This window comes from Mustela erminea, chromosome 1, assembly GCF_009829155.1.
Source record: "Mustela erminea isolate mMusErm1 chromosome 1, mMusErm1.Pri, whole genome shotgun sequence".
Taxonomy (NCBI): Eukaryota; Metazoa; Chordata; class Mammalia; order Carnivora; family Mustelidae; genus Mustela; species Mustela erminea.
This window is the reverse complement of record NC_045614.1, coordinates 8,076,019-8,090,120: the sequence shown is the minus strand read 5'-3', so window position 1 is coordinate 8,090,120 and position 14,102 is coordinate 8,076,019. Positions and strand designations below refer to the sequence as shown.

At 56.4% G+C, this 14,102-nt stretch overlaps 1 protein-coding gene across 14 annotated transcripts in view; it reads right to left on the bottom strand.

Annotated features, from left to right (window-relative positions):
- DNM2 (dynamin 2) overlaps window positions 1–14,102 on the bottom strand; it is an 84,698-nt gene that overhangs the window by 50,153 nt on the left and 20,443 nt on the right. For all 14 annotated transcript variants that reach the window (XM_032311301.1, XM_032311258.1, XM_032311218.1 and 11 more), the window contains exon 2: window positions 4,782–4,855. In XM_032311301.1, coding sequence (XP_032167192.1) covers window positions 4,782–4,855 — 74 coding nt within the window. The remainder of the gene's footprint in view (window positions 1–4,781; window positions 4,856–14,102) is intronic.

Below are 14,102 nucleotides of genomic sequence, written 5' to 3'. Positions count from 1 at the left end.
CAGAAAGCTTCCCAGCTGAAGAGCACAAGTCGGCGCTGGGAGAGGGGCGCCCCTTCCCCACACCCTGCCCTATGCCCCTCTTCCCTTTGGCTGCTCCCGAGTTCTATCCTTTTTATGTTAACCACCGATCTAGGAAGTGAACGGTTGCCCTAAGCTCTGTGAGCCGCTCCAGTAAATGCACTGAGCCTGTGGAGGGGCCCTGGGAACCTCAGATCTGCAGCCAGGCAGTAAGGAGCTCAGGGGACACCCTGGACCTGCAGTGGGGGCAAAGGGCGACAGTCTAGTGGCCCTGAGCTCTTAGCCTGGTCTGACACCATCGCCAGGTGGGCAGGCGGTGTCGGAACAGAGGTGACTGTGGGCCACGCAGTCCACGTCCACCGTGAACTGGAGAACTGCTTGGTAGTGTGGGAAAAACATCACAAACACCAGAGAAAGTGACAGCCCCAGCCCCTGCCTGGCTTGTACCAGCTCCTGGCTCTGTTTTCTCATCAGGACGCAAGGCCCTGCCCTGAGTGCTGTAGAGTCTACCGGCTTTACAGAAAAGGCCCCGCCAGGGCCAGGCTCCCGGGGAAAGGTGCCAGAGAAAGAGCTGTTGATAATCCCGCCCGCCCGCCCTGGACAGGCAGAGAAGAGGCGCGGCAGCAGCCCACAGTGGGCAGGGTGCTGGGCACCAGAGAAAGCTGTGGACAAAGCACATCAGGATTCGGGGGGAGAGAAATCATTAAGAAAATGTAAGAATAGGATGAGGTTACAGGGATGGGATGGGGGGGTGGGGGCGCTGGGCTCTCAGGAGAGGAGGACGAGGAAGGTGGGCAGGGTGTTCCACGGAGGGAGCGCAGTGAGGGCAAAGGCCTGGAGGCGTGAATGAACGAGCTGACCTTGAAGATGACACAAGGGAAGGTGGTGGCTGCAGCTAGGGACCAGGAGGAGGCGAGGTCCCAGGGGTCAGCAAGGCCCTGTTGGGGTCAGAAGGCTTTAAGGAAGCAGAGAGCCAAGCCCTGCCATCCCCTCTCTGGAGCCTGGGAATACCAGCCAAGGTCAAGGGCTCGGCAGGCCACATTCCAGACAAGAACAGTCCCCACCACCCAGGGTTTACCAGGCCAAGGAGTGGTGCCTAGGGAGAAGCAAGGTTCACCCATGGACCATCAAACTTCCTGGTGGCCGTGGTTTTAGGTATTATAAAGATTTTAAGTAATATCTACACCCAATGTGGGGCTCAAACTTATAACCCCAAGATCAAGAACTGCATGCTCTACTAAGCCAGCCAGGTGCCCCATGCGGTCTTAGGTAATGTTTAAACTACCTAAGCAGATTAAAAGTAACAGCTCACTAAGAGCAGTGCGGACCAGAAGGCAGACATCACTGGGTGTCACAGGCATGAAGAGGACAAAGGCCCCTGGCAGAGCCACATCGTGGGATGCCAGACTGACCCCACAGGAGGCGGCAGCCACACCAAAGCTAGGGCCACAAGGGAGGTACTGCTATCACCCCATTCTACAGATGAGGAAGCTGAGGCAGAGAGTGGGAAGCCACTTGCCCCAGGCCCCAGACCCTAGGGGTAGTGTGTGCTCCAGAGTCCTGCTCTCCAGAGTCAGCTGGACAAAAGTCTACTCTCTAGAAGCAATGCAGCCCCACGTAGCCCCTAGAGGGCCCTCCACCAATCACCATGTCCCTCACTGCGAGTAGCCTCCTCCCTCTTATTAGTGGGATGTCCCGCCTCCCACCCAGCTAGGGCACCTCTGCTGTTCATCGTCCTGGACCCCCCACCTCTAGGTCACTCTAGACTGCCCCTCACCCTCACAGCACTGCCCTGGGCCAGACTTCATCACCTCTTCCCTGGTGCGAGGCTACCCTCTCCCTGGCCTCTGCCTGTCCTCCTTTCACAGGGCAGCCAGTGGGCTGAGCCGGTCTTACCCCCCCCCATGTGCTTTTTGGGCTCTCATGTCTCATCCTTCACCAGACTGCCAGGCCATGTCACCTGCCTCCTGACCCTCCCCCCAGCCTGCCTTCACAGCTTCACACATGCTGCAGCCCCTGCCCAGAATGTTCTCCCTGGGCCCCTGGCCCAAAATCAATCTAATGGCCCATATACACTCCCACACCCCCAGTCCTGCTGCCTTGCAGCCTGGCCATGGCATCCCCTGTCTGCTGTCTCCCTGGCATCCGGCAGAAGTCCAGCTTGGAATGGTCACGCGTCCGCTAGCAGCAACAAGACCGGAGATGACACAGTCAGGTGGAGAAGGAGGAAGGAGTATGTGTGCTGGGGGCACAGCAAGGGCCACCACCACATGGGACACCGGGCCTCACATCCCACCTCCACCACCAGCCCAACAGGATGCAACCACAATTCTATCTCCACAGCTGCCACCCTGTCCCCACCTGCCCCCAGGCACCACTCCCACCTCTTCCAGTCCCCTGCCCTGGACAGGCTCCTGTGGTGTCTCCCTCCAGCAGCCACAGGATCTGGACAAGTGACACATGGGCCTAAGGGTACACCCCACCAAGGGGTTTTAGGGCTGGGCTCTCACGATGACCCTCCTGTGTGCTCTTGGGCAAGTGGCTTCATCTCTGGAAGCTCCGGTTCCCTCCTCGGTAAAGTGGGGATGACGGGAACGGAGACCCCAGTGTTAGTCCGGTCAGGCACCAGGCTGATGTGCACCCTTGGAGTTTCTGCCTTCAGTGCTCTTTGCATCTGCCACTCTCCGCTGGAAGGAGAGCTCCCCCTTCCCTGACACCAGCACACCTGTTCGCCCTGGCTCCAACATCACTTCTTTGGAAAAGCCCCAGGATGCCCCACCCTCTAGGATGAAGTTAGTTACTGTCCCCTCTCCACACACACTCCAATCTGGGGCGGGGGGGCCAGGCCTGCCTGTCGCCCCCCCAGTCTCCTGCTTCTGTCCCCTGGCACCAATGGGAATGGGTAGGTGGCGGGTGGTGGCAGCAGCCTTGGTCCTGTCACTGCTGTGCCCTGGGCCTGGAGCAGCCTGTGGCATGCACTAAGTGCACAGTGGACCACAGCTGGTGACGGCCATGGAGATGATGGGGGAGCCCTCCCGCCATAACACAGCCTGCCACCTTCCACTGCAGAAAGCCAGCAGACCTGTTCTCCCAGCAGGCCATCTGGAACAAGCCATCAGAAAGCACAAAACCACACCCCCTGCCTCAGCAACGCACAGGGAGGACCTGGAGTGTGCCAGGCACGGAGCTGCGGGTTGGACCTATTGAATAACGTGGTCCTCATGGCAACCAACAAAGTCAGCGCTATTATTATCTTCACTGTCCAGACAGGAAACACATCGTGAGCAGCCGTCCCTCCCCAGGGGCCATGAGGCCAGTAAGCTGCAGAGTCACTATCTGAACCCAGGCAGTCTTGAGCTCCCAGGGCCGACCCACCAGGGCAGAGGCTTTCCCTTGTGTGGCCCTGGGTCAGAAGCACGCCCATCAGCATCAGCTGGGAACTCATTAAAAATGCACATGCTCAGCCCCCTCCCATCCCAGGCCTTCGATCAACCTGCTGAATGGAAAGCGGAAACCCACTGGGCCAAGCCTTCTGTGACTCTCAGACGCACTGTCATCTGACAGCCCGGGCTCTGCTACCGCCAGTCTTGGCCCAGCTGATTGGACGCTTACTGACTCGCCTGTGGCCTATGACACGGCAAGGCTCACAAGGAAGAAGTGTGGGCCAATCGGCTACGGCCTCTCACCGGAGTCACGCCCCCTCGCAGGTGGGCCGGGCGGAGTCCGAGGATGAAAATGAGAGCACGTGACTGGGACACCACACAGGGGAGGGGCTGAGATCTGACTGGGTGACGCCCATCCTGTGTGGGGCGCCCGGCGTAAAGGATGGTGGCCTCCTAAGCTTCAGTTTACCGGTAAAATGGGGGTGTGTCAGCTGCCTTCCTAGCACGGGTGTGTCGAACCGGGCCGTGCGGTGAGCCTGGCGCCCTCTGAACACTGACCCAACCAAGGCCAATATTCCAGGCACGGAGGCCACTCGGGGCTCTGGAGGGGGCTCTGGAGGGAGGCAAGGCCATGCCCCCGAGAGCTCCCCAGTCCCCTTCTAGCTTCTGACCCGAGGTGCTTTCCAAGAAGACCTCAGCAGGTTTTATGCTGGAAGACATGCCCACCTCATGCCAGACTTGTGTGGAAAGAACAGAAATAAACGCAGCCACCCAGGCGAAGACAGAAAAAAAATCTACACCGGCCATTCTATATTCAGTGGATGGGCCTCTCCCCAAAGCCAACGTCGTCATCAAAACAGACACAGCGGTGATGCTGCTCTAAGGAAAAGAGGAGACAGGACAACGGAGTGTAGGAGGGACTGATCAGAGCGGCTGGACAACTAGCCGGGGGAGATATCTCGGGGGACAACTGGCAACGTGAGTATGGCCTGGGCATCAGATACCAGGCAGAAATGATTACTTTCCTTGGGTGAGGCTCTATGACTGTAGGAAGGTGTCCTTAGTGCAAGGGGAGGCTCACTGAAGTATTCTGGGTTGACATGTCACGATGTCTGCTACTGATTTTAAAAGCGTTCAGCGAAAATGTGTTATCCACAGGGTAGCCAGCAAATGTGGCGACTAGCGGCCTGGTCACAATGGAGGATATGAGGTGTGGGTGTTCACCGAACTGTGCTTCAACTGTGCTACCCACATGGAGACCATGAATTCAAGCTCAAATGACAGCCCAAGACCCTGGACGCCGCCATTGGCCCCCTCACTCCTGCCGGGCGCCGCGTCCACACTCATTTCCTGCTGCAGCGGCGAGCTGTCCCACTGTACCTGTTTTTGAGAAGATGAGTTGCAGAATGAGAGGTCGCCGGGTGACGATTCCTGAACCTCGGGGAAGGAAGTCCCTGTGGGAGGGGAAAAGGACAGAAGTTACTCACGAGGCTGGCTTGCAAGGCAGGAAGTGTGACCACACATGTGGGGCAATCGCGTCTTGCGAGTGGGGCAACATCAGCAAAGACACCAGTCCCAGCCCAGCACTGGGAGACGCTCTAACCACGGAGGGTCCTGAAGCCACAAGGGGCAGAGGAGGGACTGGAATGAAGGCTGCCGATGAGTGGTACCGTGTCCCTCTGGCTGGCAGCGCTCTAGCCCCAGCCTGCCCAAAGAGCTCTTTCACGGACAGATATTTGAACAACGTCCCCCACACCTCAAAGAGATCTGTACATTTCCGATGTGCATGTTATACATTGATATAATGCCATATGTATGATAGAAAGATGAAGTCAAAGTAGTTGATGACAAAATACGATGTTTCATGTCCCAAAAAGACCAATCAATATAGGCAGCAAGTAGATCAGTGCTTGATCAGGGGTGGGAAACGAGGAGAGAGATTTCTGGGATGCTGGACACGTTCTAAAACTTGATTGTGGTGGTCAACTTACTAATATTTACTAAAAATATCACTGCATTTGAAACGGGTAGATTTCCTAATACAGAAACAATCCCTCGATAAAACAGTGAAATAAAAAATGTATCCTGCATATTTCACTACAGAAATAGGCACCACCCACACCTGCTCACATTAGCAATGTGGATGCCTGCCAAGTAGGGCGACCAGAAGGCACTCTGGACCAGTGAGAAAGGAAAGTCAAAGAGCAGGGATCCAGGGGGGCACTGGAGTAGAAGGGGGACTTTCAGAGATCATTAAAGCCATGCAGAGGATTCTTGTGTTGTCATGTAAAAATGGAGAATTTCAAACAAGGAGTGTGCTTAGATAAATATTTAGGTCATCTGCAATCTGGGCAGGACACAGGCCAAGTGGTACGGGGCATCCCCCCTGGGATGGTCAGAGAAGGCCCCTCAGAGAAGCAGAAACAAGAAATAAGCCACATGCAGGGCTGCGGAACGGCAGGGCAGGGAAACAGCAAGGAGGCCCCCAGCTCACCAGGCCTTAAAAGTCAGCTCTTCATCAAGACCCTCGCCAGAGGGGGCAGCCCAGTGTCTCCAGGAGAGCAAAGCCACTTCGAGGCAGGTGCCAGGCTCTCCTGGGGCAGGGCAGGCCCACCGGTGGCTGTTAACCTCAAGCACCACACATGGCCTTGGCCCTAGCCCCAGGCCCCCTGACCCCCTGGCTCAGAGGCAAAGACCTGAGAGGCAGGGACAGGAGACCCCTCGCATATCAGAGACACGGCATCCTCCATCAGCGCAGGCCCTCCAACACAGAATCAGCGACAGCGGCAGTGACAGTGTGCGTGTCTTTTGCCAGAATCTCCCACTCTGCCTCTTTGACGCAACCCAACGGGTCCATGATGGAACGATACAGAAACATGGGAACACATCCCTCCCGCGCCGCGTGGGTGAGCAACACAGGATCCTTTTTCCCTGCTGACCCATGTTCGGGGACATGGATGAGACACAGTTTGCTTATCCGCTCTCTCGCTAACGGGACATCTGGGGTCTTTCCAGTTCGGGGGCATTACAAATACAGCTGCTGTGAACATTTGCACACGTGCCTCTCGTAGACACACACCCCCATTTCTCCTGCTGAGTCAGAGGGTGGACCTGAACAGGCAAAACTCGTCTCTAGAGATAGAAATCAGAGCAGTTGGTTCCCTTTGGAGAACTGATTAGAAGGGGCACGAGGAACTTTCTGGGATGACAACATCCTCTATCTTAATCTGTCCGGTGGTTTCCTGAGTGAATGCATTTATTTAAAAAAGAATTAAAAAAACAAAACAAGGTCACTAGGCGTCAGGGAGTGGTGGGACTGTGAACTGAAATTCACGGGGTCTGGCCTCTGACCCCAGTTCACCTGGCCTCTGGGCCTGCGTATCTGACTCAAAAGCCGCTGGCATAACCCCAGCCGGGGCCTAGCCTTCGGCCACTGGTATCGGCACACACTGTCCTGTGACTGTTCTGGGCGTGGCTGGGGGGCCAGGCACCATGAGCACAATGGTAACCGGACAGACACCCGACAATGAGAGCTTCAGCAGGACACGAGGACCAGCACGCCGCCCGATAGAGCCCTGAGCGCTCTGGGCACATGCAGCGGAGGCAGCCTTCTGGGGCTGGGACTTGGTGGGCAGCGGGAAGGATGACCGGGGGTGCAGCCTAGACAGAGGAGGCGCGGCCCGAGGGGGAGAAGGCTGAAGGATGGGGCTGGGCAGGCGCACAGGGCCTCGCACACCAGCCCAGGAGCACCAGGAGCCCCGGGACTCCTCTGACTGTTTCCAGAAGTTCTCAGACTGCTGAGTGGAAAGAGAAGCAACACCACCCACAGCCTGGACAGTCCCCCACAAGAGCAGCTCCCCAGAAATTCCCAAGAGTCTCGGTGAGGAGGGGCCTGTCCGGCTGTGCCCCGAGGCCCACCCAGAGGGTTTTCTGACGAGGGGCAGTGGGGGAGCTCTCTTGGGGCTTCCCTCCCCTGGGAAGAAACCCAGGCCCGGGCCTGGCCCCATGGTCCTCCTCCCAGGTTCCTCCCGGGTTTCCTCTAAAGCAAAGACCAGGGATCCAAGCCTTCCTCCTGAAGTCACTCGATCCATCCCACATTTCACAGGGTCCTCTGCCTGCCCATCCCACCACCCCCATCCCACCCCTGCACTGCTTTCCAGCCTCTGGAAATGACTGCAAACGACTTCACCTGGCCTGGTCACTATTGGATCTCCAGCACCTAGAACAGTGCCTGGTGTACAGCAGGTGCTCATGAAATGTTTGGTGAGTGACCCGGAGGAATATGGGCCAGACAGCCTGGGTTCAAAGCCCAGCAGGGAGGGGAAGGCACAACAGGAGGTGGCACCAGGGGGGCAGATCAGAAGCCCCAGCTGTTTATTTACTGTTGTTTGAACAGAGCCTAAGATCCCACCAGGAACCCTTGGCTTCCAGCCCCCCACATGGGCGGGGTTGCCTGCCTGAGGGAACAATGGAGGTTTAAAACCCAGGCTGACAGAGTGGGGAGGTGGAGGCCTTCCGGGGGAGGGGAAAAAACAGATAAGCCAGCAGAGGATGAGTCAGAGCTGGCAAGAGTCCAGGTCTCCCCTCACCTGGGCGGCATGATGGCAGGAGCCTCAACAAGTGCCTGAGGCTGGGATCCCTTCCTCTTCACCATATCCTCGTGGGGGTCACTCAAAGCCTCAGTGTGACCAGGAGACCTCAGCACAGCACCAGCTACGGGAAGAGCCCTCAGCAGGAGACCCATGCTCGAGGGACCTGTCTGTACCCAACTCACTCTCTCAGGCCGACAAGAGCACTGGCTGTCCCCCAGCCCAGCTCTAAGCCCATCTCTGCCAACATCTCAGCAGACCCTCTAGCAACACCAAAAGAACGATACCAGGGCCAGGTAGGCAAACTAAGGCTCGGAGTTTCAGGGCGTGCCCAGGCAACCCAGTGAGGAAGGAGCAGAGCTGTGATGGGAACACAAGTGGGATGTCAATGAGGCAGGCCCCCCCAATCACCCTCATGCCCCCCAGGGGCTCCGCTGTGGTTCTGCTAGAACAGAGGCAGAGTTCACCGCTCGGCCTCTGGAGCCTCACCACCCAGTCCACATGCCCCACGGTCCCCACCCAGTGCCTGCCTCATTACCACCCATCTGGATGCCATCCAACAGTAACCACTGGTCACCCAGAGCCCAGCCCACACTCAGTGGCCCCAGGCAGGTGCCAGTGTATCTTTGGGGTCACAGCGAGGGGCAGGCAGGCTGACTGAGACTGAAGACCCAGGGCTCCGTCCAGCCGTCCAGCCGTCACCACCCACCCCACCCTGCAGCAAGCCCCGCTGGCTCCACCTGCACAGCGAGCATGAACCTACCCCCTTCTCTGCACATCCAAGGCCATCACACAAGCCACCTGTGCTTGCCTGGACCAGCGCAGCTGCTGACTCTCTGGCTACTCTCCAGCTACCCGCCCTCACCCCCAGAGACCCCACAGGGTGCCTGTGGATGCCACGTCAGAGCATGCCCCCCTCTGCTCAGAGACTTCCCAAGGCTCCCACATACCTCAGGGTAAAACCTCAAGTCCTCTCTGAGGCCCACAAGGCTCCACACGACCTGCCAGTCACCACCCCAGCCCTGTCCCCCACTCACTCAGCTCCCGCTATACTGTTCTCTGCCATGTTCCCCCCAAAAAAGGTAGGTTCCTGCCTCAGGGCCTTTGCGCTGGCTACTCCCTCAGCCTCAAACTCTCTCCCTGCAATATCCACAGGGCCAACTAGCAACTCCTGACTAAACTACCTCTTCCGCACCCACTGCTCGGCACCCCCAATTATGAGGTCTTGCTCTGTTATAAGCCATTGGCTCAATTCTCAATTCTTCTCATGACTGGCACCTTCCAATTTACTCATTTGTCCATAGAGTGGTGGTCTGTCCCTTCCCCCCTTGCCCATTAGAGGAGCAACCTCATGGGAGCTTGGTCCTCTGCCTGGCATGTTCTCCAGTCTCTCCTCAGCTCTCAACAGCGAGCCAGGCAGGAGGCAGGTGACCAATGTCTATGGGATGCGGGACCAAATGTGCCACTGTCCAATGAGACTGAGGCTCAGAAGGGGGGTGGGCCGTCCTGTTGACTTTGCCAATTCCACTCCAGGTGCCTCTCCTTCACAAATCCCCAGCAGCCTCCTCCCTGCTCAGCAATCCTGAGGTTCCAGAATCTGCCCCACCCTTGGCTCTCAGCCATAGGGTCACCTGCTCCAAGGTCTCATCTGGAGGCCAGGCCAGGAGAAGAAGTGGCCCATGGAGATGAGCAGCCGTGGCTCCTAGGCCTCTTAGACCAGAACTGGAATCAATCCAGGCACTCCCAACTCTTTTCGGGACTATCTGTGCAGGTCTGGTCACCTTTCTTTCTTTCTTTTTTTAAAGATTTTATTTATTTGAGAGGGAGAGAAAGAGAGAGAGAGAGCAGGAGAGGGGGGAGGATCAGAGGGAGAAGTGGACTCCCCGCTGGGCAGGGAGCCCCATGCGGGACTCGATCCCAGGACTCCAGGATCACCACCTGAGCCGAAGGCAGTCGCTTAACCAACTGAGCCACCCAGGCGCCCATGTCTGGTCACCTTTCTGTGCCTCAGTTTCCTCATTTGTAAAGTGGGGATAATGTCACCTGCCTCAGATGGTAGTTGGGTTTGCAAAGTTCTTACCATGTTACCCAAAAGAAACCATTTGCCCTATAAAATCAAGGGAAAGCGACACGGTAAGAATCTGACCATGACCCTCCTCGGCTCCAAAGGGCTCCTAATGGCCTCCAAGGCCCTGAGAAATTGCCCTATCACCTCCCTACTCTCACCGCCACCCTCACTCACTCCCTCAACCACACTGCTGGTCAAGGTACAGCAGCCAGGCCAAATCTACTTTTGCTGCAGGACCTTTGCACGTACTCATCACCTGCCTGGAATGAACATCTCCTCTGAGCCTTTCCACAATCTTGGCTTCCTCTGGTCACTCAGAACTCAATTCAGATGTCAACTCTTTTGAGAGTCTTAACTGTCCCTTGCTGACACCCCCACCCCACATCACCCTGTTTTCAATCTCCTCCATGGGTCTAAGGATGGCCTCTCCCGGGGCGCCTGGGCGGCTCAGTGGGTAAGCCTCTGCCTTTGGTTCAGGTCATGGTCTCAGGGTCCTGGGATTGAGCCCTGCACCAAGCTCTCTGCTCCATGGGGGCCCTCCTTCCCCCACCCCCCGCTTGCCTCTCTGCCTACTTGAGATCTCTGTCAAATAAATAAAATCTTAAAAGAGAAAAGGTTAGCCTCTCCCTGTGGCAGTGCTTTCCAGAGTGAAATCTGTTAACCACCTAGATGTCCATCGGCATGGCACTGGCTAAATCAATCTTGGAGCTGGCCCAAGACGCAATCCAGGCCACAGTGCCGAAAGCAAAGTGTGATGCACAGAACTGACTGTGTCCTCCAAACTTCTTTTTTAATGCCTGTGCACATTCCTGCCTGTGTGGGGACAACAAACTTGGAGGGGACACGGAGCCCTTGATGGAAGTCATGTATGGAAGGCAAGTGGAAAAACTTTCTGTTTTAAGTTTCCAACATGACGTGAATTTCGGTCTTCCATAACTTTTTTTTACAACTTTTGTAACAGGTAAACGTTAATTCTGGGGGTGCCTGGGTGGCTCAGTAAGTACTTGTCTGCCTTTGGCTCAGGTCATGGTCCCAGGATTCTAGGATCAAGCCCCACATTGGGCTCCTTGCTCAGTGGGGAGCCTGCTTTTCCTTCTCCCTCTGCTGCTCCCCCTGCTTGTGCACTCTCTCCCTCATAAATAAATACAATCTTTAAAGGTATATATTAATTTTTAACTTTTCAGTTGTACTGAGAAGCACCAAAGCAACCTATTGGCCAAGAAGAATTTTCACAGTTCACAGAAAAACCACTGGCAGTTAGGGACCCAGGCTCTTGAGTCTGCCCTCCTGGGGGTCACCTGAGCATCCTCACTGCTCACCCTGCAGCAGAAAGCCTGGATGACACAGCCATCCCAGCGGCATGCCGGCTGTGTGACCTTGGCAACAAGGTCACTCACATCCTGGGCCCAGCCTCGTCTATAAAATGGGGTGTGGCGGGGACAGGAGAAGACAGTGCAGGTGCTGGGGCGTCAGTGAGTCCCTCTGTATCTCTAGGGCCTGGTTGGCCACACATGGATCCCTAGTTCTGCGCATGTCACCGGGCAGGGGGCCCAACTGAGCCAGACGGAGGCTGCTGGTAAAAAGAAAAGAAAGCCAGGCAGTGCCCCACCACACTCCCAGCATCCCAGAACCATCTTCCTTGCAGGCTCCTTCTTCAAGGAGAATGGGTGTACGTCCTCCCCAGTCCCCTCCCTAGAGCCTCTCCCAGATGTCTTCCAGACAGAGGGTGTCACGCAAGACAGGATGGCCTTACCACCCTTTCTCTGGCCATGCCTTTCTCACCCCCAACAGCCGATCTATCAGCGAATCCTGCCTTCAACACACCCGAAGATATCCCCGTCCCATGCTCGGTCCCAAACCCTTTAGGCTGAGTCCCCTGGATGCCGGTCAGCCCTCCGTGTCCCAACCCTGCTCTGCCCCGTGTGCTTCCAGCCCGGCAGCCAGGGAGAGCTTTGCAAACCGCAAGTCAGATCACGCTGCCACATGCTTAAAACCCACCAGAGGCTTCCAGCAAACCTGGGACAAAACCAACATCCTTCCCGCAGCCCGCAAGGCCCAATGCTAGTGCCCCATCACCTCCCTGCCATTCTCTGCTGGCTCCCCCAGTTCCCGCCTCCGGGCCCCGCGGACATCTGACTTCAGTCTCCTTCTGGGTTCCTTTGCCTCCAGATGCCCCTACAGAGCCCGCCACTCTTTCTTTGGACACTGGCTGGATGGCACCTGCAGGGAGAGGTCCCCTGAGCGCTTCGCCAGGCTGGGCTCTGTCCCCTCTCCATGCTTCCTTCCTGCAAGCGGGTCCCATTCTAAACCGTCTGCTTTGTTCACGGCCTGCTCCCCTGCACCCGGCACCGCGCCTGGCACACGACACGTGCTGAGAAGCTCATGTAAGAGGGGCTAGCGTCTCCAGGCTGCACACAACACAGCACAGAGCTAAGCTCTGTGCACAGGAGTCTCTGTTCCGCCTTCACAGGGGCAAGCACCAACCCCACTTCTCAGATGGAGAAACTGAATCTAGAGAGCTTTTATCACCTAGGTCAAAGCCTCCTCAGCTAACAGCAATCCCTCCCCACCAACACCAAAGTGAGGCACCAACCCAACAGGCTTCATTCCTGTCCCCACCTGCCGGCACCACCCTGGTCACCACACCGGAAACAGAGCTGAACTCTGAAGATGGGACAGCCAGTCACAGCTCCCTGCAGGTACAAAGTGGCCAGGAGATCATGACAGTGGAGAGCACAGAGGCTGCAGCTGAACAGCTCAGCCACAGCCTGAACAAGGGCCTTCCCTTGCCCGGTTCTCGGTTTCTCCATCTGGAAGATGGGGATGGTCACCCCGCCCTCCTTGTCGGGCTGTCAGCAGGATTAGGACAAGTCGCATGAAGCCAGGTGCCTGGCACATATAGGGCCCTATCGCACCAGACTGGTTGATGAGGGAGATGGCAGACAGGGAGACCTTCCTTGGCACCTCAAGAAGGACCCTGGCACAGTCTTCCCTGGCAGGCCTGGCAAGATGATTCTAAGTCAGCTCCCACTCCGACCCAGCAATCCCCTTCCAGGGATCAGCCCTGGGCACAGCACCCGCACAGGCCTGTCGCCTCACCCCAAGGCCCGGTCTGGAGGGGAAACTAAAAGCTCACGCAGGAGAACAAGTGGGCTGAGTCCGGCTGGGCTAGACTGAGGCCCAGCAAGCAGAAGTAAAGAGAGCGCGAGACCAGGGAAACAGAGGCAAGTCAACAGCAGTCGCCGGGAGATGTCAATACCCCATCCTCAATCACGGACAGAACACTGGGCAAAAGATCAACAAGGAAACAGAACACATCGACGCCAGCATAAACCGATGAGACCTACCAGGCCTGCAGAGAAGCCTCCACCCAACAGCAGCAGAATACACATTCTTATCAAGGGCACATGGAACATTCTCTAGGCTAGGCTGTATGAAGGTTAGGCCATAAAACAAGACTCATAAATGTCAAGGGACTGAAAAATCACACAAAGTATGTTCTTTGGCGACCGTGGGATGGAATGAGAAATCAGTAACAGAAGGAAATTTGGGGAAATTCAAAAGTACGTGGAAATTAATAACAACACACTCCTGAACAACCAGGGAGTCAAAGACGGAAACGTAATGGAAATTAAAAATACTTTGAGGGGGGCACCTGGGTGGCTCAGTGGTTGGGCCTCTGCCTTCGGCTCAGGTCATGATCCCGGAGTCCTGGGGTCGAGTCCCGCATCGGGCTCTCTGCTCAGCAGGGAAGCCTGCTCCCCCCTCTCTCTCTGCCTGCCTCTCTGCCTACTTGTGATCTGTCTGTCAAATAAATAAATAAATAAAATCTTTAAAAAAAAAAAAAAATACTTTGAGGGCGCCTGGGTGGCTCAGTGGGTTAAGCCGCTGCCTTCGGCTCGGGTCATGATCTCAGGGTCCTGGGATAGAGTCCCGCATCCGGCTCTCTGCTCAGCAGGAAGCCTGCTTCCCTTCCTCTCTCTCTGCCTGCCTCTCTGCCTACTTGTGATCTCTCTCTGTCAAATAAATAAATAAAATCTTTAA